This window comes from Lynx rufus, unplaced genomic scaffold (assembly GCF_022079265.1).
Source record: "Lynx rufus isolate CCGP_SWC_20201006 ecotype Redwood Valley unplaced genomic scaffold, mLynRuf1.p SCAF_11, whole genome shotgun sequence".
NCBI classification, from domain to species: domain Eukaryota; kingdom Metazoa; phylum Chordata; class Mammalia; order Carnivora; family Felidae; genus Lynx; species Lynx rufus.
The window spans coordinates 37,720,490-37,746,443 of record NW_025814825.1 but is presented as its reverse complement, the minus strand read 5'-3'; the positions used below and the strand labels follow the sequence as shown (position 1 = coordinate 37,746,443).

General features: G+C 47.1%; 2 protein-coding genes across 2 annotated transcripts in view; one reads left to right on the top strand and one right to left on the bottom strand.

The window, feature by feature from the left end:
- Positions 1 to 6,692: 6,692 nt before the first annotated feature.
- FRAT1 (FRAT regulator of WNT signaling pathway 1) lies at positions 6,693 to 9,378 on the bottom strand. Its single transcript, XM_047073232.1, has one exon. It carries the CDS (start codon positions 9,109 to 9,111, stop codon positions 8,263 to 8,265), a length of 849 nt encoding a protein of 282 aa, XP_046929188.1. The 5' UTR covers positions 9,112 to 9,378; the 3' UTR covers positions 6,693 to 8,262.
- A 13,124-nt stretch (positions 9,379 to 22,502) lies between these two features.
- The window catches only part of ARHGAP19 (Rho GTPase activating protein 19), a 67,818-nt gene continuing 64,366 nt past the window's right edge, over positions 22,503 to 25,954 (top strand). The window contains exon 1 of the mRNA XM_047072267.1: positions 22,503 to 22,558. Within this exon, the coding sequence (XP_046928223.1) occupies positions 22,503 to 22,558 (56 nt within the window). The remainder of the gene's footprint in view (positions 22,559 to 25,954) is intronic.

The following is a 25,954-nucleotide window of genomic DNA, read 5'->3' as shown; positions in this document are numbered from 1 at the left end:
GGTTTCCCTGGTAACATTCTGCAAGTTTTGAGCCCTTAGAAGATCCAGAAAAATAGGGAAGTGGCAAGGAGAAGCTAGCTGGTTGTGGGGGTGCGGGTGGGGGTTGATCAGGAGTTTCATGTGTGAAGTTATAGGGACGGCAGCCTGGTGCCTCATAAATGATTAGAGCTGTGCTGAAGATAAAGACTTGGCAGTTAGAGCTAAGATGGGTGGATGGATCCTGGGAGACGCTGGCAGTTGGGAAGCAGTAATAACACTAGCTAATGTCTGTCGTGCTTCCCATGTGCCAGGCTCTGTTCTAAGTTCTTTATAAAGACCAACTCATCACATCTATGTGGGAGGGAAAAAAGTAAACAATAGGAATAGACAGAAAGAGTAGAACCAAGAGAAGCCACAGGAGACTGTAAGGGATGGTGGGTATGTGAGTGTGTCTGCACGTGCTTATGGGTGTATGCACACGAACAGATGTATCTACGTTATCTCTGTACATCCTCTGTAGCTAGGTCCAAGGTATATGGAATCAGATCTTAGTGGCTTTCACTTTTTTTTAAATATTTATTATTTATTTATTTATTTATTTATTTATTTATTTTTAAATTTTTTTTTCAATGTTTATTTATTTTTGCGACAGAGAGAGACAGAGCATGAACGGGGGAGGGGCAGAGAGAGAGGGAGACACAGAATCGGAAACAGGCTCCAGGCTCTGAGCCATCAGCCCAGAGCCCGACGCGGGGCTCGAACTCACGGAGCGCGAGATCGTGACCTGGCTGAAGTCGGACGCTTAACCGACTGCGCCACCCAGGCGCCCCTTAAATATTTATTTTTGAGAGAGAGCACGAGCTGGGAAGGAACAGAGAGGGAGACACAGAATCGGAAGCAGTCTCCAGGCTCCAAGCTGTCAGCACAAGCCTGATGCAGGGCTCGAACGCACAAGCTGTAAGATCATGACTTGAGCTGAAGTCGGATGCTTAACCGACTGAGCCACCCAGGTGCCCTCTTTTTTTTTTTTTATTTTGAGAGAGAGTGAAAGTGTGAACAGGGGAGAGGCAGAGAGAAGAGAGAGAGAGAGAGAGAGAGAGAATCCCAAGCAGGCTCAGTGCTGTCAGTACTGAGCCTGACGTGGGGCTTGATCTCATAAACCATGACCTGAGCCGAAATCAAGAGTCAGATGCTTAACTAACTGAATCACCTAGGTGCCCCGTGATTTTCAGTATCTTTTTTACACCCTCTGCCTCAGCACCATTAAACAATAGGTCTTGAACATGTGCACTGTGAGTTTCTCCCCCTTTAACCCAGCTGACGCAAAGTACTATCTATGGTGCATCTGGAGAAAGGTGATTATGACTCCAGTCTAGGGAAGATTTTTGGGAAAACCTAGGAAATCATTTGTCACCCGTGCTAGGTTGTGGAATCTAATTTCGCTGGTAAAAAAGAAACAGGCAAAAAGGCAGGCCAAAGGTAACAAGAAGATAACCAGCTTGTGATTTTTTTTTTTAACCCACCCAAATCAATAAGTCAAACAAAGTGCCTGAACAGCCTATCGACTGGGGTTGTGAATTTTACCTTCTATGAGTCAGTTAATTGATAAGAGGGAGCAGTTAATAAACTTGATACCAGATTTAGTTTCCATTCTATTGTGGTGTAAGTTGTAGCGGAAGGTTCAGAGGATTCCTTCACACAACAACAGAAACACACCAGCGATCCCAGGCATGATGGGTTATACAAAGTGGTTTCAACAGCCAACTCTCAGGTGCCCAGCCTTGCTGTGCTAGGAGTTTGTGACGTAGGTGCTGTCACGTAGTGGGCACGCCACCCTTGTAATCCTCCAGAGCCCTGCCCTTCAGACCTGTGCAGACGGGGCATCTTGTGCCTTCTTGCCTCCTCAGGCAAGCTTACCCCTGAGAACATCTTCAGTTTCTCCCTCTGCACATCCTCCATGGCCGTCAGACAAGCTCAAGTCTCTCCTGGTTGAGCGAATCCTTCTATTGGCCCAGTTTTTCCTTTTTAGCTGCTGTCCCTCCTTTCTCATCTTCTTTGAGTTTCTAGGAACCACAGCTCCTCACTATGCCCCAAGCACCCCACTTCCCTGGCCTCTGTAGGTCTGTTGAAATCGCCCCATTTGTTTGCTCTGCAAATATTTACTAAATGCCAATACCAAAGCAGCATTACTAAATGCAGCTATGTTTTGGGCAGTTGGCTCAGCATTTTTACTAGCATTAGCTCAGTGAATCCTCACAACCCTGTGAGGCAGGGACTTTATTACTATCGGAATTCAAAGATGAGGAACGTGAGGTTAGGTGAGGTGAAGTGACTGGCCCGGAGTCACAGGAAGGAGCTTTAAAGGAAAGGTCCAGAATTGCCACCCAGGCATTCTGGCTCCAGAACTGACATTTTAGTTGCCACAAGGTACTCTATGGAGGCCTGTGGGTTTTTCTGGTTTTTTTTTTTTTTTCTTTTCAAAGTGTGTCTTGTCTTTTCGTCTCTCTTCCCACCAAGGCCCTTATCACCTGGTGCATGGATGTTATAACAGCCATGCAACTGATCTAGCTTACCATAAATGTCCCCCCTCAACCTCAGACCATCCCCTACACTGAGTGGCCTGATAATCTGCCCAACACATCCTCTTCATCTTGTCCTCTGCCATTAAAGAATATCTAATCTCTTTGGGAAGGGAAGACATTCACATATGAGTTCCTGAGATAACCCTATAATGACAGTAAATATAATGAAGAGTAAGAACAAAATGAACTCCAAGATCACTCCCTGCGAAGAAATTACATGAGTTTCTCAGTACAGGTTATACACGAGTGGACAGAGTGGGCACACAAAACTTCAGCTGAGCCCTGAATTTGAATTAGAAGGATGGGTTTTATTTATTTATTTTTAATGTTTATTTTTGAAAGAGAGAGCACAAGTGGGTAAGGGACAGAGGGAGAGGGAGACACAGAATCCAAAGCAGGCTCCAGGCTCTGAGCTGTCAGCACAGAGCCCGACATGCGGCTTGAACCCACGAACTGTGAGATCATGACCTGAGCCAAAGTTGGACCTTGGTCGACTGAGCCACCCAGGTGCTCCAGAAGGGGATGGGTTTTCTGATGGGGGTGTTAAGAGCTGTGGTCCCAGGCTGTCCTCAGCACAAACCCTCCCCTTTGTAATATTTCCTGCTGCTCCTACTCTACTAGTCCTGATCTGCTTTCAAGGTTTGGGATGAAGGGCACTGCCACCCTTTTCAGATTAAACCTCATCTAGACTGAGTAAAGGGTTTTCTATACTTCCCTTAGCACTTACCTATACAACAGGGGCGTATGCTCAAGCAACTAGTCTTCAGAGGAAACAGGTTTATGCTTTTGAAGAAACAGATGGAAGAAGTCCTTTTAAGAGGCAGGATTTTCCACAAAAAACAAAGTCGTGACCTTCATGCAATAGCTTCCAGATACAATGCCTTATTGTTCGAGGGTTTATTGTTTGCTATTTACTTCCATGCATTATCTAATTGAACACTCACATAATTTTTCCAAGGTAGGCCCTTCTTCTCCCATTTTGCAGATGAGTTCATTGAGCTCATTAATTAGGTTAGTGACTCTGCCCCAAATCACACAGCTGCCTGTGTGGAGGCAGGGTAGGGCTGCCTGCAGAGCCCAAGGTCTTATCTATTATTACTTCTGGGAAACTGTTAAGGGCAGGTCACTTGTTCCCCCATCAGTGATGGATGGAAAACCATGAAGATGTACTACTGCACGGGAGAGGTTTTGCCCCTGGGCCTGCAGGAGCCTGCACCGTGTTCAAACGAGTGCACCTCTGAGGGGCAACCTCTCTGGGCTTCTATGGCTAAATAGAACTATGGTAGCACTAGACTGCCTAAGGCTGAGCTCTCCCTGGGCTGACATTCTGTGATTACTGAGCATTGGTGGAAGAGGGGGGAGCTAATTGAGTGAGTTAGTAATTTAGTTGCCAGGGTAACTCTTTTCTGATTGGAAGGAAGGGATCACAGGGTTCAACACAGACTTTGCTGGATACGAAAGTGGTGTCTGATCTTCATTCCATGTCTTTGCTTATGAGCTGGAAAAAGAAGGGCGAAAACTGAATCCAAATATTGTAGCGTTTATGCCTAATTTAGAATGAAATCCTGGGGTGGCAGACTGTGCAGTTCTCTGTGAGGTGTGGCATTCCTTTCTCCACATCACTCGTTACTTGCCAGTTTCCGTGTTTTAATTTATTTTGTATTTTTCTCGTTGACTTTCTAGCTTGGTCTTTTATCTCATCCAGGCTATTTTCTCTGGCCAACTAGCTGTGTTCATAGGACGCTGAACATTTTCTAAGAATATGGTTGTGGCATACCTGGCTTTCCCTAGCTCAGCCTAGGGATCTGGGGTATGTTTTTCAGGGTTCCAGTGGCAGGGCCACCATCTTGGACAATTACAGGGGTGTCACTCACATTGTAGTATATGTGCGGAGTTGTGCAGTGAACGATATTGGACTGTGTATGACGGTGTTAGTCTATTGGAAAGAGGGCTGAACTGGGAGCTCAGAGACCTGGGTTCTAGACTCTGTTAGGCCTTTGACTTTCATAAGTGACTTTGGTAGGTGACTCTGTCCTGTTCCCTTCCCGGACAATTTTTCCACCTATATATATATAAAGTGGTCTAATAACTTAACAATCATTTGTGTAAACCTTGACTTATTTCAAAAAAGATTTTGGGGTGACTAGTAAGGCCTGCAAGATTTTTTAAAAGCTGGACGGTTTAGGGTTATGGTGCATTTAAAGTGCCTGATAGTAGAGATTAGTTTTCTCCAGTTGTCCTTTTAAATTAATTATTTATTTTGAGAGAGAGAGTGTGCAAATTGGGGAGGGGGCAGAATGAGAGAGAAAGAGGGTGACAGCAAGAGAGAATATCTTAAGCAGGCTCCACGCTAAGCATGAAGCCTGACGGGCTTAACGGGGGCTCGACACAGGGTTCACTCCCATGACCTTGTAATCGTGACCTGAGCCAAAATCAAGAGTCAGATGCTTGACTGAGCCACTCAGGCTCCTCTCCAGTCTTCCTTTTTTAAGGAGGGAGTAGTACTATGTGAACCCCATGGTTGAGTCTGGCCTTAATTGATCATTACAAGCCAGCACGGCCGGTGCAGTGGCATCAAATCATGGCCAGTTTGGCCCTCGATTGCCCCTAACCCTTTGACCTCAAGGAAATCCCATCCCCAGTAAGAAGCGGAGCTGATGACCCCGGGTGTACTCCAATGCTGGAGGAAGTCAGCACCTGACCACTTTCCTCCTGCTCAGCACCCAGTCGTGGCAGCCACCTACACTGTTGGAGCGTCCCCTTCCTCAGTGTTAGAGCCTCCATAATCACCCTTCTCTTGCTGAGCCCCACTGGACAAGCCTCCCACAACATTTTCTGGACAGGGTGTAGGGAACAGCTGGCTTGGTGCGCTCTGGAGGTGTATCTCAGACTATCAGGGGCAGAGAGAATGGGGAGGTATAGACAATAGGCATGGAGTCCAGAAGGGAGTTAGAAAGTCAGGACTGTAGGGGTGCCCGGGTGCTCAGTTCGTTGAGCATCTGACTCTTGATTTCAGCTCAGGTCACGATCTCAAGGGTTCATGGGATAGAGCCCTGAGTCGAGCTCTGCGCTGACAGCAGGGAGCCTGCTTGGGATTCTCTCTCTCCTTCTCTCTCTGCCCGTCCCCTGCTTGCATTCGCTCTCTCTCTTTCTCAAAATAAATGAAAGAAAGAAAGAAAAGAAAGAAAGAAAGAAAGAAAGAAAGAAAGAGAAAAAAAGAAAGGACTGTATCCAGAAAGCACTTTTGGGACCATGGCATGCCCTTCTTTCATGAGAAACCTAGGACCCAGTCATATGGCTACCAAGGGGCAGTCCTGGGAAGGAATGAGTAGGGACTAGAGTCTGTTCTTCTCCAGTATGTGCCAGTCACAGCAAACTTTTCCACATCTCACTTCTCGTCTATTGTACAGAAGGAAACCAAAAGCCCACAGAGGTTGAGCAACTTGTCCGAGGTCCCCATTTAATAAGTAGCCTTGAACCCTGCATAATATATTGCCTAGCGTGGCTCCTTCCTGGAGGGAACAGGCTGAAGTAACTCAGAAAGGGAGGGATAGAGACAGGCCGTTATGTCACCGCTCCTGGAGAGAATGGCAGCAAACATGCTAAGAGCAAAGAGAGGAATCCTTTCAGACACTGCCAGACAGCTTTCCCACCGTGGGTTTGTATCCTGATCGGCCGCTAACCAAGAGCTGCCCCAGCCTTAAGGGCTGCCTTGTGAAACGAGTCCACTTAACGACCACGTTAGAAAGAAGAAAAAAAAAAGAAAAAAAAAAAAAGTGATGAGCCTCCCAGTCTGCAGTGACAGGCTGAACTGATGTCCTTTGCTAACAGTCAGAGGCAGCTTCATAAAACTCCATCACTGACTAGTAATCCAAAAGGCTCTAAGGTTTTAGTGAATGGGATTGGTCCAAAACCTGACCTCACTTTCATTTAATTTCATGCCAGCACCAATACACGCCCAGCCACACAGACCCTGCTTAACTAGTGAGCCGCTCAGACACAAAGGCGCTCTAATTACCATCCACAAGGCAGGCGGACAAGGATTTCAAGTGTTTTTAAGGTTTATGGATTAGAGAAATGTGTTCTCTGCATCTTTCGCACCGAGGGCAAGTAGAAGATAAAACCCAACAATAAACCCAACAAAAAACCCAACGCATTTATTAAAAACAAGTATTTCAGTTAAGTTAAAATCCTACAATCAGGATAGCCACAATTCCAGACACTCCGGTGCGAAGTGTAGATATGTCAATAGCCACATCTGGATGATGAACAAGCCATTGAATCTTATAAAACTAAAACACCCACAAAACGGTTTTAGATCCCTCAGAGTAAGTGAACAGTATGTTAAAGCACTTTACCACGATTCACAATGGCAAAGCCTGCAGCTTCTCCGTTTGGAGGGTCACATTTTCTACTCGGTTTCCTTCACTTACAAAGGCGAGCTGGCATGCCTGGGGGAGGGGCAGAGGGAGGAAATCAACTCCGTCTATCCAGGGAATTGCAGCTGTTATTGCAAATGGCCCCGGAGAGTCCATTATAAGCTGCTGTGCGAGGCTGTGTCCCCGGAGTGCGCGTCACGTGGCGTCTCCCCAGCCCCCAGCCCTGGCCCCAAGGAGCACCAGCGCCACCCACTTGGAGTAGGACAGCAGAGCCGTGGGGGGAGTGCAGGGACCCGAGGCTAAGACTCTGGGCAGTTTCTGTGAAAGCCCAGGGCGCGGCTGCCCGCAGAAGGCACCGGCGCCCGTCACGTCCCCGCCTCCCCATACCCGCGGTGGCCGCGGTGCGCGTGTCCTTAGGAGACTCCAGTACTTGCAAAACACCGAGCTCTTCTCCGGAGTACAGGCAGAACCCGGCAACTCTTCTGCTCTACTGGAACCCCGGAACCCTGCCTGCGCTCAGGAAACAGTGACCTTGAACCCGAGGAGGAGAGGGACGGCTGTGAAAATATTTTAGAGAGGAAGGAGGGTTCACTCCACGTCCCACCTTACCTTTCCCCAGCACCGCCCGCCCCCGCCTCCCGTGCCAATCTCGCACGCCTTTCCCTGCCACGCTGAGAACCGCAGCCAGTTGCAAAACGGGGGACAGAGAAAACGTTACTCCTATTCAACTCCCAAAAAGTCCTTTCATGGTACCGCGTGTTTTGTATTAAGAACCAGCACCCAAAAGACATGAGATGCGTTTTTGTTTTTTTTTTAAGAGTCACAAATTTTCAAGTCTGGCAGTTTGAGGTTCTCCCTGAAATGACGGTCTACTCATGTTCCCCTCCCCCAAAGTGGATCAGGAACCAGCCCTGAAAAGGTAAAGTAACTGGGATCATCCTCGTCTTTCAGACGCTCGGCGATCCCGAGAAGCGTGGAGTGTGGCCACATGGTCGCCGGGCTGAAGGGCTCCGAGAGGCTGCGTGGAACTGCAAGCTGCACCGCCGGGGCTGGTCAAGCCAAATAAGGAGTCCTACTGAATGTGAGCTTGGGAGTGCGCTCTGTAATCTGCCTCACAAATAGGGCCAACCAAGCTGTTTCAAACACACTGGAGCCCTCCATTAATTCCCCAAGGAAATATTCGCGGTTTTTCCATTCCTCGTCTGCATTAGCTTATTTTCCCGTTTCCAACTGCGCGAGTTCACTAGTCTGAATAGGGATGCAGCCCTCAGCGGAATCCCTTGCCCTCCAGGCTGAGGCTGGCACTGTGGCCACTCGGGGTGTTAGCTGCCAGGTACCAGAACGCCGTCGCCAGTTTTGAGCTGCGCCCTCCTCCCGGACGCGCCAGGGTCGCTGCAGGCCGCGCGAGGGCTGTGGGGCGAAGGGGGCTCATGCACTGGGGCCGACAGAGGCCCGGTGAGCGGGCGCTGGGGAATCTTTGCGTGTAACTGCAGCCGTCGCGAATGAAGCCTCCGCACAGCCTCCTTGATGAGGTTCCCCGAGAGCACCAGCTGCTGCAGGAGCCGGTGCGGATCGTCGTCGCCGGTGCGGGATTCGAGCTGGGTCCCGCGTCGCTGTTGTAGGCGGCGGGAGGCGGCGGCGCCTCGCAGCCAACCTCGCCGGCACGGGCCGGACAGCGGCTGCGGGGCGCCCCGCTTGTTGGCTCCCGAAGGCCCATCAAGGCCGGGATGAGGGGCCAGTGGGGACAGAGCGCTGGGGCCTGCGGCGAGCTCGGCCACGAAGTAGGGCGCAGCCCGGCCCCGCACGCGGCCGCGGTCCCCGAGGGCGCAGCGCAGGGCCCCCGGGGGCGCCGGGCCCACCGCCTCGGCCGGCGCGGGCGGCAGAAGCAGTGGCAGCGCAGGGGGCCGGGCCTTGTCCGCCCGCACCGCCGCCGGGGGCCGCGGGGGCTGCAGCGGCGGCCCCGGGGGCGCGCACGGGGAGGCCGGGCTGTCCTGAGCCGCGTCCAGCTGCAGCGCCTCGCCGATCTGGGCCACCAGCAGGTCCACCTCGCCCGAGCCGCCCAGCGTCACCGACTGCTCCAGCAGGAGGAAGCTGTCCTCCTCCTCCTCCTCCTCCGCCTCCCCCTCCGCTTCCTCGCCGGCTTCCTCTTCCTCCTCCCTCCGACACGGCATGGCCCCCCGCCCGGGCACACGGAGCTCGGCGGCCGGCGCTGGCGGCTCGGCGGCCCGCCGGGCTCGATGGGCCGCGGCGGAGCGGGGAACGGTGCTGAGGCCGAAGCGGGAGCGGGGGCCGGGGCCGGGGCCGGGGCGGACACGGAAGCGGGAACCCGCCAGGCACTCGCGCCGCGCGCCTGCAGCCGCGGGAGCCGGAATCCTACCGGCTCGGGTTGATTTGTAAACAATGGGTGACGTCGCCGCCGGGTCCTACCACCGCGCCAGGACGGGGGTGCGCTGTACGGTTGGGGGGCGGGGCGCCCGCTGGGCCCGGGTGCAGGGTGAAACCTAGCTGCTTCTGAGTCCACCAACCCTGAGTGATGTGTGCAGGAGCGCACTGGGTTGCGGATACTCGCTCTGTCAGCCGGGCGTGGTTGGCATTTCCAGAAAATGAACACCGGCGTGGACTCAGTTGGTTTCTTCCACACACAAGCACAGACACTTACACCCACACACTCCCCTCTTTTAGGCGCGTCAACTTGTCTGGATTTGGCATTTGCGCTTTTGAGGTCCCGGGTGCCCGCGTCTGGGAAGTGATGACCCGGCGAGTGAAGCGAGGATGGAGAGAAGGGGTCAGGCGAGAGATCTGTCTGGAGATTAGGGAAACGAGGCTGACAGGGATGAAAAGGAAGCCCAGGACCTTGTGGTGTGATGGAGTGCGGGGGGTGGGGGGCGGGCGGTGGGTGGTAGAGTTAGAATAGGCAAAGAAAGGACACAGAGCAATGTTTCTTGACCAGGAGCATGGGTATATGGGGCCTGGACTGGGGCTGACATTCCTGGAGAGGAGGAGGTCGTTGGTCTTGGGCGGTGGGTGTGTGAACTGAGCTAGAAAGTTCTAAGAATGCCTCAGCTCAGAAGGGGAGTATCTTCTCTAAGGGGAACACAGGAGAGGAAAATAAGCTGTTTGGATGAAAATGGAGATATGGATCAGTTTAACTCTTCAAGATATCATGATTGGCTTAATGATTAACCAAGACTTCATTTTTTAAAAGGAGGAGGGATGGAAAAATGATTCTTCACTGTCTTGTTGCCTGGAGGTTTTAGACCTTTATTCAAAATCCCAAATCACTCAGGCCTAACTTCCAAACTCTACACTTGTAGGTGGCCAAGTGTAGAGACCCAGCCTTTACAAGCCAATCAGGGGAGGTATACTATCAGCGTGAGAGAAATATTCAAAACTGGATTATGGTGATGGTTGAACAACTTAGTAAATTTACTAAAAATCATTGAATGGTCTCTTTCTTTAAAAAAAAATTTAGCATTTATTTATTTTTGAGAGGGAGAGACCGAGCATGAGAGAGGGGAGCTGGGGGACAGAGAATCCGAAGTGGGCTCCACGCTGACAGCAGAAAGCCAGATGTGGGACTCGAATTGACGAACCCTGAGATCATGACCTGAGCTGAAGTTGGACGCTCCATCGAGTGAGCCACCCAGGTGCCCCTCTCTCTTTTCCCCAAAATAGTTATTTATTTATTTTGAGTGGGAGAGAGAGAATCTCAGCACAGAGCGTAATGTGGAGCTGGAGCCCATAAACTGGGAGATCATGACCTGAGCAGAAACCAAGAGTGGGTTGCTCAACCGACTGAGCCCCTCCCCGCCCTGCCGCCCCCCCACCCCCAGCCCCTGAATGGTCTCTTAAGATGAGTGAATTTCATATGTAAATTATATGTCAATAAAGCTGTTTTAAAAATTAACCACAACACATGCACACACAAATACAGAAGCCAGGCAGAAGGGGGCTACTTTAGGATAGGCAGCAGGAGAGTAGCCTAATTTAGAAAGGGAGTGCCAGAGGAAGAGACTGGAGACCGTCCAGATGGGGAGAAACAAGGGTCGTGGTGGGCAGTTCCAAAGATGCTAATTACAAGAGCAAACCTCCAAGGAGAGATGGGGTGGAGGGAATAGGTGGGTAATTGTTTAAAAAGTGTTGGGTTTATTCTTGCTAAGTATGGAGAGAAGAATGTGGGAATAAAGGAAGAGGCAGTTTGAAAAAAGCCAGGGAATTTTTAAATCTTGGAAATGGGGACTTCTACAGGGTGTCATAAAATTCATCATCTCTTTTTAGTAGATTCCTTAGGATTTTCTATATATATTGATCATAACATCTGCAAAGAAAGATAGTTTTACTTCTTTCTAGTCTGGATGCCTTTTATCTTTCTTGCCTAGTTATCCAGCTAGAACTCCTAGAACAATGTTAAGTAGAAATGATGAGGGCAAGCATTCATGTCTTGTTCTTGATCTTAGGGTAAAGCATTCAGTCTTTCATCAAGTATGACGTTGGCTGTGGGTTTTTATAAAAAGATGGCTTCATCAGGTTGATAACATTCCCTTCTATTCCTGGTTTGTTGAGCATTTTTTATCACGAAAGGACTATCCCCTCATTTTAAATCACTATTCTTTTTAAAATTTTATTTTAGAGAGAAAGAGAGAGAATGTGTGCATGCAAGAATGGGGCTCAATCTCACAACCCTGGGATCATGACCTGAGCTGAAATCGAGTCGGGTGCTCAACTGACTGGCCACCCAGGTGCCCCTTAAATTATTATTCATGTGAATGTACAATCAAGGCAGGCATTTATTAACTTCAATATTCTGAATCTACTTATTTAAAAACTTAAGATGTAAATAATTGGTAGCAGCTTACAATTTGTGTTTTTTAAAAATACTTTTATGTTTACTTATTTTTGAGAGAGAGAGACAAAGTGCAAGCAGGGGAGGGGCAGAGAGAGAGGAGACACAGAATCTGAAGCAGACTTCGGGCTCTGTGCTGAGACACAGGGCTCAAACCCATGGACTGGGAGATCATGACCTGAGCTACAGTCAGACACTTAACCGACTGAGCCACCCAGGTGCCCCTTGAAGACATTATTCTAAGTGAAAGGAACCAAACACAAAAGGCCACATATTGTAGCATTCTGTTTATATGAAATATCCAAAAAAAAACAAATCCACAGAGACAGAAAGTAGATTAATGGCTGACAGGGTAGAGAAGGGGATTAGGACTAACTGCTAATGGGTCGGGGATTTCTTTTGGGGTGATGAAAATGTTTTGGAATTAGTGGTGATGTTTGCACAATGTAGTGAGTATACTAAAAGCCACTAAAATGTACATTTCATAAGTATACACTTTAAAATTCACCTTAGAAGGCATCTGGGTGGCTCAGTCGATTCAGCGGCCGACTCTTGATTTCGGCCCAGGTCATGATCTCATGGTGGTGGGATGGAGCCCCGCATCCAGCTCCTCACCGGGCATGGGGCCTGCTTATGGTTCTGTCTTTCCCTCTGCCCTCCCCAACTCGTGTGGGTGCATGCTTTCTAAATAAATAAATAAATAAATAAACAAGTAAATAATTCACTTTAGATGTGAGATATATACTAATTTTTTCAATGCTAAAAAATATTAATGGTAACATCTAGGTGCTGGGTAATAGGGTAGTTCACTGTCAAATTCTTTCACTTTTGTTGACTGCAAATTTTTAGAATAAAATGCTAGAAAAAAATAAGCCACAGAAAAGAGCTGATTAATTTTATGGCTTCCTTCAGAACTGCCCAGGACACGGGGTGGTGGTGGTGGTGGGGTGCTCAGGGCTGACAACTGGGAAGGAAGGGAGCAAGGAAACACCCTGCTGGCAGGTTGCCTGCTACACGGCAGGGGAATTGTGTAGACTCATTCTCCAGTGTTGAAAGAATGTAGACAGTCTGCTGCAGGCTGACCAAATTCTTGCCCACTGTGGAGGATTTTAAACTGTATGGCAGGAATGAGGCTTGACACTATTTTCAGAGGCCAGCAGCATCCCTGAGTGCTGAGCGATGGGCAGACATGGGCTCGCCTCTTTATCAGTCCCTTCATTGCCACCCAGCGCCCACGCAGGGAGGCTGGAGGAACTGAGCTGGTTGGAGGTTGGGGGGGGGGGTATGTGTACAGAGAGAATTTAAGAGATTAGGGGATTCACACTGAGGTGCAAAGAGGTGCTAATGAGATATTAAACACCTCTCGGGGGAGTAGCGCTGAAGAAGCTGCAAACTGAGAGGGCAGAAGTTGAAAATGTCTTGAGGCTGCTGATAGGGTGGGAAAGATAACTGGCCACTGGTTAAATGGGACAGTGGTGTCTGTAACTCAGTAGTTAAACTGGATGAACGGCTTTGGGCTAACAGTGATGCAGCAGTGTGAAATAATTTTGCCATTCATAAAGGTAGAAATGACTCAAGACTGGGGAAGAGGTTGAGAGGGATGCAGCTGGCAGGTGGAGACTTGAGTAGTGCACTGAGTTGAATGAAGCTCCCTCCACATTCCTGCCTGCCTGGAACCTGTAAATGGGACCTTATTTTGGAAAGAGGGTCTTTGCGGATGTAAGCAAGTTAAGATGAGGTCAAACTAGAGTAGGGTGGGCTCTAATGCAGTGGCTGGTGTCCTTGTTCAAAGAGGGAAATTTGGACACAGAGACGCACAGGGAGAATGCCACGTGTCTGCAGAGGCAGAGATTGGAGAGGTGTCACCACCAGCCGGAGAACACTAAGGATTGTCACCAGTCACCTACGGAGAGCACGGAACAGCTTCTCCCTCAGAGTCCCCAGAAAGGAACCAACCCTGCTAACTGACACCTTGATACTGGACTTCTGGCCTCCAAAACTGTGAGAGAATTCAATTTCTGTTGTTTTAAGGCACCAGGTTTTTGGTAATTTGTTACGGCAGTCCTAGGGAACTAGGAGTAATTTCAAGAAATTGTGTAAAACATGTAAGCCATGGAGAAATTTATTGAAGGCTCTGGGGGAGTTCTGAGAATCAGTGGAAAAAATTGAAGGGCTGAGGGCCCCTCTGATAGATGTTGGGTTATGCTAGGCCCAGCGACATCTGCCATGAGAACAGGAATAAAGAATGAAGAGATAAAAAAAAACAAGGGGCCAATAACCCCTTTTTGTGTGTTCATCATATGTAAAATAAATAAATAAATAAATAAATAAGTAAATAAATAGATAAATAGGTAGATAAATAAATAAATAAATAAATAAATAAATAAAAGCCATATCGGGAACACATCTCCACAGGGATTATTAGGATGACCCCATATAGGCTGATGCAGTCAGCACTCACATTTCTGGAACTGCAGAAAAGCTTGCGCTGTCCTTGCCAAAGGGACGGCAGCAGGAAGGGAAGAGTAGGTGTCCAGGCAGGTGGTCTTGGATCTGCAGAGGTTTTGGGACTGTCTGGATGCCTGGGACAGCAGTGGAATCAACAGAATTGGAAATCAGGAGACACAAGGTCAGGTGGCCTAATTCAGTCTTTTTGAAAAAAGATTCTAGTTTTATTTATTTGACTAGATAATATAGCCACGTGGTTGAAAATTCTAAAGGTCAAAATGGGAAAAGTGGAAGTTCTGACTCCATCCCTGTTCCCAGCCACCCGGTCTCCCAACCTGGAGGCAAACCATACAATCATTATTGTTTTTTAAAAAATTATTGTTTTTAATGTTTATTTATTTTTGAGAAAGACAGATCACGAGTGGGGGAGGGGCAGAGAGCGAGGGAGACACGGAATCCGGAGCAGGCCCCAGGCTCCAAGCTGTCAGCACAGAGCCTGACGCGGGGCTCCAACTGGCAAACCGCGAGATCATGACCTGAGCGGAAGTAGGACACTTAACTGACTGAGCCACCTAGGTGCCCTTACCATTTATTCTTTTAAAGGTATGTGTGTGTGTGTGTGTGTGTGTGTATGTGTGTGTATGTGTGTGTGTGTGTGTGTGTGTGTGTGTGTATCTTTGTATTTGTATTTTGCCTCCCTTTGTTAGCTAGAAGCTTTAACAGAAGCTGCTGTTTGCTTCCCAGCTACCATTCTCCCCTTCGATGAACCCCACGTTATGGAAGCACTCTAGTATCACACTTTTGAATTTCTCTGGCAGCTGGATGGGGCTATTTGATGACATTCTAGCCAGTGAGCTAGAAGTCAGAAGTATAGAAGTGCCGTGTGGTATTTTTGGAAAGTCACCCTAGTAGAAGGGGGCCAAACCTTTCCTTTTTTCTTGCCTCGTGTTGCCTGGAATGTGGATGTGTTAGCTGGAACTCCAGCAGCCACACGGATCTATGAAAAGAGCAGTGCATTTGAAGGAATCTCAAACAACGTCTGAAGAGTCAAATGCAGTCTTAGACTGCCTACCTCTGGATCTCTTTTCTGTGAGGAAGAAATAACATTCTACCTTGTTTAGGCCAACCAGAAACTTTGTGAAGATAATGCTACTATAATCAGAAAATCTGCAAAGCTGGTTTGGAGAGCAATGCCAGTCAGGCAGGCCTATGAGAAATACTCAGATCAGGAACCGAAGCTGATAATGATAGTAGCTACCACATACTGATTATTCTTTCTAACAGTTTTATTGAGACATAATTTACATGCCATAAAATTCACCCATTTAAATTGTACAGTTCAGTGGCCTTTAGTATATTTCCAGAGTTGTACAACCATCCCCATAATCTAACTTTAGAATATATGCATCATCCCCAAAAGAAACTTTGTACCTAAAAGCTCTACGGAAAAGTGCTTTACAGATGTTATTTCCTTTAGTCTTCCAGTAACCTCTAAGTTTGGTTTTATCCTCTTTATGGAGAGGAAAACCAAGGCCCAGAGATAAGAAAACTTGCCCAACATCACACAGACTACCAGTGCCAGGGCCAGGATTCAAATTCTGTTTTGGTTGACGCCTAGACCTGCCCTTCTCAAGCCACTACCCACATGCTGTTACCCAGGCGCAGCGATGTGGTCTCTTACCTCTGCCTAGTTCTTATTCCCCAAGGCCTTCAGTGCCTCTGCTAGCAGTCATGCCCTATTTCTGGTCCCACTGCGGATGCCCTTCGTGTTTCCTTGGCTGGGCGCATGCAACTTGTTTCTGGACCCTAGCCTCTTTCCCTTTCATCCACTCTTGTGGCAGATCAACTTCCTAATGCCCAATCCTGCTCAGGTTACCCACCTTTCCCACTGTGAATATGTGCACGTTGCCTCCGGAGTAAAACCCTTAGCTCCTTGACACAGTATCCAGAACTCTTAGAGGACTGGCCCTGATCCATTCTTCCAAACCTCTTGTCCTCCACCCCCACACAAGCCAGGTTCCTGTCTCATGTGTTTGGTGCTGTTCTTTGCGCAGAGAATGGCTTCTCCCACATCTCTAGCCATCTCAGTCTTGCTCAGTCTGTGAAGTGAAGCTCCTTCATGAAGCTGTCTCTGTTCTCCCCAGTAGGTGGTGGTTCCTCAGCCCTCTGCTCTCCCACCCCATTCAGTTCCCTCAGTGGGGGCTGTTAGAACATTCTTTATTTCAGTAGTTACTTGGGCTGGTCTAGACTGGAAGTCTCTTAAGTTCAGAAGTGAGAGTCCTCTGATTGGTCAGGCCTGAGTTCTTTGCCCACCCCTATAGCCAGAGATAGGGCCAGTCATACCCAAAACTCTTGGACTGAGATAGGGAAGTAGAGGATCCCTTAAGAGTTGCTGGGTGCATCAAAACAAAAGCCCATTTCCAGTATTGGCAGGATGTAGTTTTTCCAGAAGGCCTGAGCAACTTTATTGTTTCATTTATTACTTCCTTGATTTAATTGATTAACTCGTTCCTTTATTCCTTCAACAAATAGTTGGTAAGCAAAACTAAATATAGTCCTTAACTCATAGAGCCTCCAGTCTCCAAAACTAATCAAGCAATCTATAAACAAATCTAGAAATGCAGCAGTGGTAATCTGAGATGCATTTGAGTCCCCAGAAGGTTTTCATGTTTCCTAATCTAAATGACTGTGTGAAGTTATTTTAACTGGGCAACAAGCCTTTCACAATTAGAAGTGGTCCTTTACATTCACATGTTCCAAAAGAGGTACCCTTGGACTTAATTCACACTGAAGTGTGAATAAATGAATGACTGAATGAGCAAGGCCGTTCTTTCTACACCCTTGAAAGAAGATGGATCATATGGGTGGGGATGGTTGTACAGGCCTACAGAGGGCTAAAGGACAATTTCCTTTACTTTCCTATTTTGAATGGGGAATCTTACAAGCTGACTCTGAAGGCTCCCCTAGAGAACAAAGAGATAGGGGAAGCCTTGGGGCCTTTTCTGACCTTTACCCTACTTCCTAATAGCTATAGAAACTTTATGTGCAAAATTTCTCTCCATACCAAAGCAATCTCCATAAGGATGGGTTATAGTGGCAGAAAAAAGGACCCATCCAGGCTTCAGCTCACATGACTGTGGAGATAACACCCAACACAGCGAGTTCATAATGTTCCTGCCCATTCCTGAACATCACATACATGTTACTGCTTTGAAACTTAGCCATCAGCACTTGGGGCCTCCTGACCTGAGGTCTGGGTGTTTTTGATTAGAGGGCCAGAAAGATTCCAATACAGAATAATTTGGTCAGTTTTTGGGACTTTAAACTTACTCTGCAAGACTCAGGACCACCCTAAGCCTCCCTCAGATCCGACCCCTGCGCCAGGCCTGGATGCCTGCGATACCTTCAGGCTTTCAGAGACTTTGCTCCTTGCCTCTGTTGAAGCCCAGACAGCCTGCCCCTTTGCCCCCAGCTACAGTCTGAACTTTCTGAGGTAGGATTCATGGCTCAATGCTCAATGCTGAGCTCAGTGCTTGACAGATGGTAAATCCCAATCACAAATGCTCCGTGACTGAATGTGCTTCCAGTGTTTCTCTCTGCCAGCCTCTTGCCAGGGACCTGGCTGTTTCCCAGCTTGTTATCCTGGCTGGGGAAAATGACCCCCAGAGTTTTTCCCGTGGGGTTCCAGCCCTGACCCGGGTTGTTTTTAGCTGCACGGAATCGGTTCCTCTTCTCTTCACCCCATTGAGTTCCTGCCTCCACTTACCCTGTGGTCGGTCTTAAAGAGGATTCCATAGCAAAGCTGGAGATAACTTCGTTTTTTGGCATATGGAATAATGTAAGTGTTAGTCTTTGGTGTGTCTGAAGGAGACTGAATGGTTAAACTTTGCCGTAGCCCACAATAAACAGGTGTCCCAGGAAGCAAGAAAATTGGGAGTGATTTGTAGCCTACCTTTGTCCTTTAACTTTGCCCCCCTTTAGTGGGTAGTTCCCCACTGGAAGAACTTTGGTGGGAGATAGGGCTCTCCTCCAGGCCGAAAGGTAGAGGCACGTGACCTTGGCCCAGCTAATCAGATGTTCTCACTCATGACTCTTTCTCTCCAGGGACTGATGGGGAGACCTAAGGACAGATGGGAAATCAGTGGAGGGGTGAATGTGCTGAGTCAAGTGGCACTGAATGGTGTGAACTTGGCTGGGTTTTTGGCTCCCTAGCCCCCTTCCTTCCTGCCAGCTCTTCAACCTAGTATCCTCATAACAAATCCAGTTTCTGTTAGCCAAAGTCACTTTCCAGTGCTTGAATCCAGATTGATATAAACCTGTTTTATGTCTGGAGGAAGTGGTTTAAATAAACCAGGGAGTGGGGCACCTGAGTGGCTCAGTCGGTTAAGCGTCCGACTTCGGCCCACGTCATGATCTCACGGTTTGTGGGTCTGAGCCCTGGGTCGGGCTCTGTGCTGACAGCAGCCTGGAGCCTGCTTCGGATTCTGTGTCTCCCTCTGTCTCTGTCCTTCCCCCACTCGTGCTCTGTCTCTCTCTGTTTCTCAAAAATAAATAAACGTAAAAAATTAAAATAAATAAGCCAGGGAGCATCTGTAAGGTGGAATACTACACAGCTGTTCAAAAGGGTAATGGCAGGTCTATGTGTACTGACATAGATGTCCAAGATGCACTTCTAAGGATAATGTGTACAATATATCACAATTTGTCTAAAAATTAAGGGAAGCCTGGCTGGCTCAGTTGGTAGAGCATGTGACTCTTGATCTTAGGGTCATGAGATGGAGGTCCATGCTGGGTGTAGAGATTACTAAAAAAATAACCTAAAAAAAAAAAAAAAGGAAAGAAATGCCATAAGAAAAGGAATTTAGCTTTGTTCACACTTATATTTCCAGGCCTAGAAAAGGACCTAGCACATCGTACATATTTGATAAATATTTTCTTTTTTTTAATGTTTATTTTTGAGAGAGACAGAGAAAGAGAGAGACAGACAGACAGAGGATGAGTGGGAGAGGGGCAGAGAGAGCGGGAGACACAGAATCTGAAGCAGGTTCCAGACTCTGAGTGGTTAGCACAGAGCCCAACGCAGGGCTTGAACTCATGAACCACGAGATCATGACCTGAGCTGAAGTCAGATGCTTAACCGACTGAGCCACCCAGGCGCCCCTCGATAAATATTTCCTGAATGAATGTACTGTATGGAAAAAGATCTAGAAGAACATATATTAAACTGAAAATAGTTTCTTAGAGGAGGGACTAGAGGTAGGGGCGGTTGACGAGGGAGATTTTTATCTGTATTATTTAAATTTTTTTTACAAGGGGAATATCTTCACGTATTATATGTGTCATTAAGCAATATAAAAAGATGCTTGCAGTTTGTTGGAGGTAGCCAGATGGAGGTGCAGTGACATTTGTGGCCCTGGCCCTCTTCCCTGCGCCATACTTCTGAATTCTTAGGAGTCTTTTCTCTGCTTGAATATATAGTCCTCTGTAATTCTAAATTTTTTTTTCAACGTTTTTATTTATTTTTGGGACAGAGAGAGACAGAGCATGAAGGGGGGAGGGGCAGAGAGAGAGGGAGACACAGAATCGGAAACAGGCTCCAGGCTCCGAGCCATCAGCCCAGAGCCTGATGTGGGGCTCGAACTCACGGACCGCGAGATCGTGACCTGGCTGAAGTCGGATGCTTAACCGACTGTGCCACCCAGGCGCCCCAGTCCTCTGTAATTCTAATCTGACTTCTGTTGTATGTGACTTATGTGTGTTCATTTTGTCTCTCCCAGTCTGTCACTCCTGCAGGGCTGGGGCCACCTTTCCATGACCTTCGGTTCAGCCAGACTGTTGGAGACAAGATGACTTTCTGAACTGTTCATGAATACCTGCTGTACAGCCATGCTTATCACCAGGCTGGCAGTCAGCAGCCAGACTGAGTAGGGATGATTTCAGGGGAGCCAGGACCCCCTTGCTTGTCGGCAGGCTCGTCGGCTGGGGAGTACTTATTATTATCCTCGTTTTTCAGAGGAGGAAGTGGACTCAGAAAGTGAAATAAGCTGTCTGGGTCACGGTTAGAAGTAACGGAGCTAGGATTTCAAAGTAGGCTTACTGGCTCCAGAACCCATGCTCTTAACTACCGTACTGTAGTTCTCCAAATGTTAAGGGCTTTGTATAAAAATGTCATCAAAACAGATAAACCAGAAATAGAGTGGTGTGGTATTCTACCTGGTTGTAGCAGTGAAATTTTAAAGTTGTGAACATTTCTTCTGTGTGAAAACAGCCATTCAATCCAATCAGTCAGTTGATGCTGGGTCTCATGCAGCTAGGAAAAACAAAAAGCAAAAAACAAAAAACAAAACTTGTTCCTTCTTGGGAGAAATTCTTTGCAGAATTTGAGCCTTGTGTTCCTTGCTTTGTATTTATACCAAATATGCAGCTTGGATTTTCCAAGTCTGTCGCGGGTTCAATGAACAATTTCACTGATATGTGTTTGTTGAATTGTATGTTTCTTTTCATGTATTTGTTCAACAGAGATCATCTGTTAAACATAAGACATAAAATAGGGCACCTGGGTGGCTCAGTCAGTTAAGCGTCCGAGTTCAGCTCAGGTCGTGATCTCATAGTTTGTTGAGTTCCATTCCCACATTGGGCTCTCTGCTGTCAGTGCAGAGCCCACTTCAGATCTTCTGTCTCTCTCTCTCTCTTTCTGCCCCTTCCCCTCTCATACTCTTTCTCCTCTAAAAAAAAAAAAAAAAAAACAAAAATAAAATAAAATAAAGCAATTTTATTTTAACACTTTCATCAAACTTTGTAAAGATTTTTTTCTTATATTTATTTTGAAAGAGAGAGTGAGGAAGGGCCAGAGAAAGAGGAAGAGAGAATCCCAAGCAGGCTCCTCACCGTTAGTGTGGAGCCAGACGTGGGGCTCGAACTCGGGAACTGAGATCGTGCCCTGAGCTGAAACCAAGAGTCAGATGCTTAATTGACTGAGCCACCCAGGCGCCCCTTCGTCAAACTTTTAATATGAAGTCATCAATTGAAATAACCTATTGGATCATGAGATTCAATTTTTGTTTTGGATTATATAATCTGAGGACTTGTTTAATCATTTGTTCAAAAACTATTTATTGAAAGGTCACTATGTGTCAGAAGCCATGGGGAGCAAAATAGATGTAGTCTCTGTGCATGTGTGGTAGGAAGTCTAGTTGGGAAACTTCACATGAAATAAATAGTCATACAAACAACTACATAATTTTAAGTGGTTATGAAAGCTAGGAAGGGCGAGTATAGAGTGCTCTGTGAAAGTGAAGTTGGTAAACTGATTTAATACAGTGGGGGCCATGGAAGCCATCCCAACCACTGACATTTAAGCTGAGACCTGACCAATAATAAAGTGCAAAATGGGCCAGTCAGAAAAAGTAACAAGTGCAAAGGCTGGAGGCAGGAAGAGTTTGCTGAGAAACTGAAACACATGTGGGTAGAGCTTAGTGAAAGGGAAGAATGCTGGGAGGAACCTCACGGGAAAGGATGTCCGAAGGAACCCCAAGAAAAATATCCCTAGAAAAATCCTGCATAGTAAAACAGTACAGAAAAAAACATTAATGCCTTAAGTTTACAATGTTCCCACATCTGTTGCCTCACTAGAAGTGAATCCTCACTAGAAGCCCATGAGGCAGGGAGAGCAAGCAGAATTATGATTATTTCTATCACTAAGCATTAAAACTCAGTCAGGGACAAAGTTAGGCAGCCTTTGGTTCCATGTTTCAGACCAGAGAGGCAAAGTCTGTGGGTTCTCTGGGAAGCCGGAAGGGAGCGTGTGGAAAGAAGCAGAAGTGACCCACGGCTGTGCTGTGTGACTGTCTGAAGCAAGCGGGCTGTGAACGAAATGTAATAGTTACATACTTCTTGTTTGCCGCGCTATACCTAGCCTTCTAGGCGTGTGTCTCTGTGTCATAATTTGAGCCTAGGCTGGGGATTTCTGACTTGAACCTTAAAAAGTAGGTGGAATACGAAGGGCTAATCAAAACAAGAAACTACAACCCCCAGCAGGTCTCGGGGCTCGGTCTCCTCCGGGATCCTTTTTTTTTTTTTTCCGCCAGGGCTGGGGGCGACCAATGACCGTTAGCAATTTGAATAGACCAATAATATCATGAAACTGTTTAGGTTGCGGAGGGGTGGTAAAGTCACCCAATCGCATGGAAGAGGGGGGAAACACCTTAGCCAATCCAAAGGCGTGGGGGCGGGGCCGGAGATGGGGGCGGAGAAAGAAGTTTGCTGACTAAGATGGCGACAGAGGCGCAGAGTGAAGGGGAGGTGCCAGCCAGGGATTCCCGCCGGAGGTGAGCCGAGTTCTTGGTCCAGCTTCCTTGGAAACGAGGCCGTGGGCTGGTCGTACTGACGCTTTTCCTTTGGGTCATGGTGACCCAGCGGGGCCACGCTTTGTTGTTTCCTGCCACCGCGTTTCTCACCTTCACGCCTGCGGTCTGGCTCAGGAGCTGGGATCCAGCCTGGCCTCCACTTGGTCCCGTTGATGCCCTCTCCGGAGGTCTGTCCGCAGCGTTGGCTGCAGACCCACCGGTTGGTGGTGGCAGCTCTGCTTGCTTTTGCGCTGAGCTTCCTTGGTGAGGAAACTCAAGCCCAGAGCTGTTAAGCGAATTCCCTAACGTCACACAGTGCCGGGAGAGAGCTCTGTCAGTACCGCAGTGTATGTGTTAAAGTCGGAGCGAGGGTTGGAGTGCCAGAAATGGGTTTGAGTTCTTGTGCCAATTAAATAAAAATTTTCGTTGTGCTTTAGAATACTTAACACGAGGGCTACCCTCTTAGCAAATAAATAAATAAATAAATAAATAAATAAAATAAAATAATTAAAGTAAATGTTTATTTCTGAGGGTGGGAAAGGGCAGAGAGAGAGGGGGACAGAGGATCCCAAGCGACCCCACACTGACCGAGAGCCCTGTGTAGGGGCCCCAACTCACTAACCCTGAGATCATGACCGAAGCTGAAGTCAGCCGCTGAACCGACTGAGCCATCCACGCGCGAACCCTCTTAGCAAAATTTTCAGTGTATGAGATAATATTGTTGACGATAGGTACAATGTTGTACAGCATATCTCAAGAGCTTATTCATCTTTAAATTTTTTATTTTTGACAGAGAGAGAGAGAGAGAGAGAGACAGAGCATGAACGGGGGAGGGGCAAAGAGAGAGGGAGACACAGAAATCAGAATCAGGTTCCAGGCTCCAAGCTGTCAGCACAGAGCCTGACGCAGGGCTCGAACTCACGAACTGTGAGATCATGACCTGAGCCGAAGTCGGATGCTCAGCCGACTGAGCCACCCAGGCGCCCCAAGAGCTTATTCATCTTGCTTAACTGGAACTTTATGCCTGTTAATTAGTAACTTCCCATTGCCCCTCTCCCAGTCCCGGCAATCACCATTCTACTCTAACGTTCTATGAAATTGACTATTTTAGTACCTCATATATAGAAGTGGAATCATTTGTCTTCCAGTACCTGGCTTATAAGGTTCATCCATGTTGTCACCTATTGCAGAATTTTCTTCTTTCTAAAAGCTGAGTAATATTCCATTCTGTGTATATACCACATTTTGCTATTCCATTCATCTGTCCATGGACATTTAACTTGTTCCATACCTTAGTGATTGTTAATTGTGCCTCAGTGAACGTGAGAGTGCCAGTAATTCTTTGAGATCCTGATTTCAATACTTTTGGATAAATACAAGCGGGATTGCTGGATCATATATAAAATACTCAGCCAATTTTTAAACCTCTCTCAGCTTCAGTGTCTTTATTTATAAATGGGCACAATGGTGTCTACTCCAGAGAATGTCAGTATTAAATTAGACAGTCCTTTTAAAGTGCTTAGACCTGGGGCACCTGGGTGGCTCAGTTGGTTAAGCATCCATCTTCAGCTCAGGTCATGATCTCACAGTTGGAGTGTTTGAGCCCCATGTAGGGCTCTATGTTGACAGCTCAGAGCCTGGAGCCTGCTTCAGATTCCGTGTCTTCCTCTCTGTCTGCCCCTCCTGCACTCACACTCTGTTTCTCTCTCTCTCAAAAATAAATAAACATTAAGAAAAAAAAAAAAAAGTGCTTAGTACTGAGCCTAGCAGGTAATAACCATTCATTATGTGATAGATTTTCTTTTTCCTGGTAGAACTAAAGAACAGATCTGCAGTTTAAGAAATCATAATTTCTACAGGCACACCAAAAGATAGCTTTTCCCAGAAAGAATTTCCAGGTGGTCTTGCCACAGCCTTGAGACCTTAGTTGTCTCAACTGATTACTTATATATTAGAATTTAGTAGAGTGAGATTATTCTCATTGCCTCAGTGTAAAGTGTAAACACTTTGGTGTCTCTTGGTGCCATTTGTATTGAATAAGAGATTCCAAGTCTTGGGAAGTTGGGTTTATGAATGGGCACTGGACTCCTTCCCTAGCTGAGATAGACATGGTTGAGTGTGTTAATATCTTACAGGGAAGAGTTTTTCACTCTTGGAGGTGTCTATAAATGGTTGATCATTGGTGCCTGGACACTGTAGAGGGGATTGATAAATTTGATGAGCTCATCTCTCATCCTGCTTTAAAATCTTGAATTGTGATGAAAACCTGAAGACAAAATACTAGTCTGTAGCAGGAGTAGTTTGAATTCCTTTAAAGGATGTTGCCAATTGAATTTAAGTTTTAAGTGCCAGGTTTAGTTATATGATCAGCAGGTATTTACAGAATTTTATTTGAATTTGAAACTTTTATCAATTTCCTATTATAAAAGAAAATTCAGGTTTCTGTAAGGCTTTTTGAGGGCAGGACACATGTTTATTTTTATTACATATTCCCGGTGCTTAGCTTTGCATAGGTGGTCAATAATGAATGAATAATAGTCTTTTTTTTTTAAGTTTATTTTGAGAGAGAGTATGTGTGTGTGTGCTTGTGTGGGGGAGAGGCAGAGAGAGAGGGAGAGAAAGAATTCCAAGTAGGCTCCATGCTGTCAGCTCAGAGCCTGATGCGGGGCTTGATCTTAGGAACTGAGATCATGACCTGAGCCGAAGTTGGATGCTCAAGTGACTGAGCCACCCAGGGTCCCCTACCTTCAAGTTACTCTTTATTTATTTATTTATTTAGTTTAGTTTTGGGACAGAGAGAGACAGAGCATGAACGGGGGAGGGTCAGAGAGAGAGGGAGACACAGAATCAGAAACAGGCTCTAGGCTCTGAGCCATCAGCCCAGAGCCCGACGCGGGGCTCGAACTCACAGACCGCGAGATCGTGACCTGGCTGAAGTCGGACGCTTAACCAACTGCGCCACCCAGGCGCCCCTCAAGTTACTCTTTTTTTTTTAAAAAAAATTTTTTTTTTTTCAACGTTTATTTATTTTTGGGACAGAGAGAGACAGAGCATGAATGGGGGAGGGGCAGAGAGAGAGGGAGACACAGAATCGGAAACAGGCTCCAGGCTCTGAGCCATCAGCCCAGAGCCCGACGCGGGGCTCGAACTCACGGACCGCGAGATCGTGACCTGAGCTGAAGTCGGACGTTTAACCGACTGCGCCACCCAGGCGCCCCTCAAGTTACTCTTAAGTGAACAATTCTAAAGGGGAATCCACAAATAGAAGCTATCCACTCTACCAATAGCAATATAAAAATATTTAAGACTTTCAAAGGCCAAAGAGAAAAGCTAAAGCAGGAAAATCTGTAGCCATTTCTCCTACATAATTGGCAGTAG

Excerpts from the sequence above, each read along its gene's own strand:
- FRAT1 (XM_047073232.1), bottom strand. The coding sequence starts at position 9,111 with ATGCCGTGTCGGAGGGAGGAGGAAGAGGAAGCCGGCGAGGAAGCGGAG.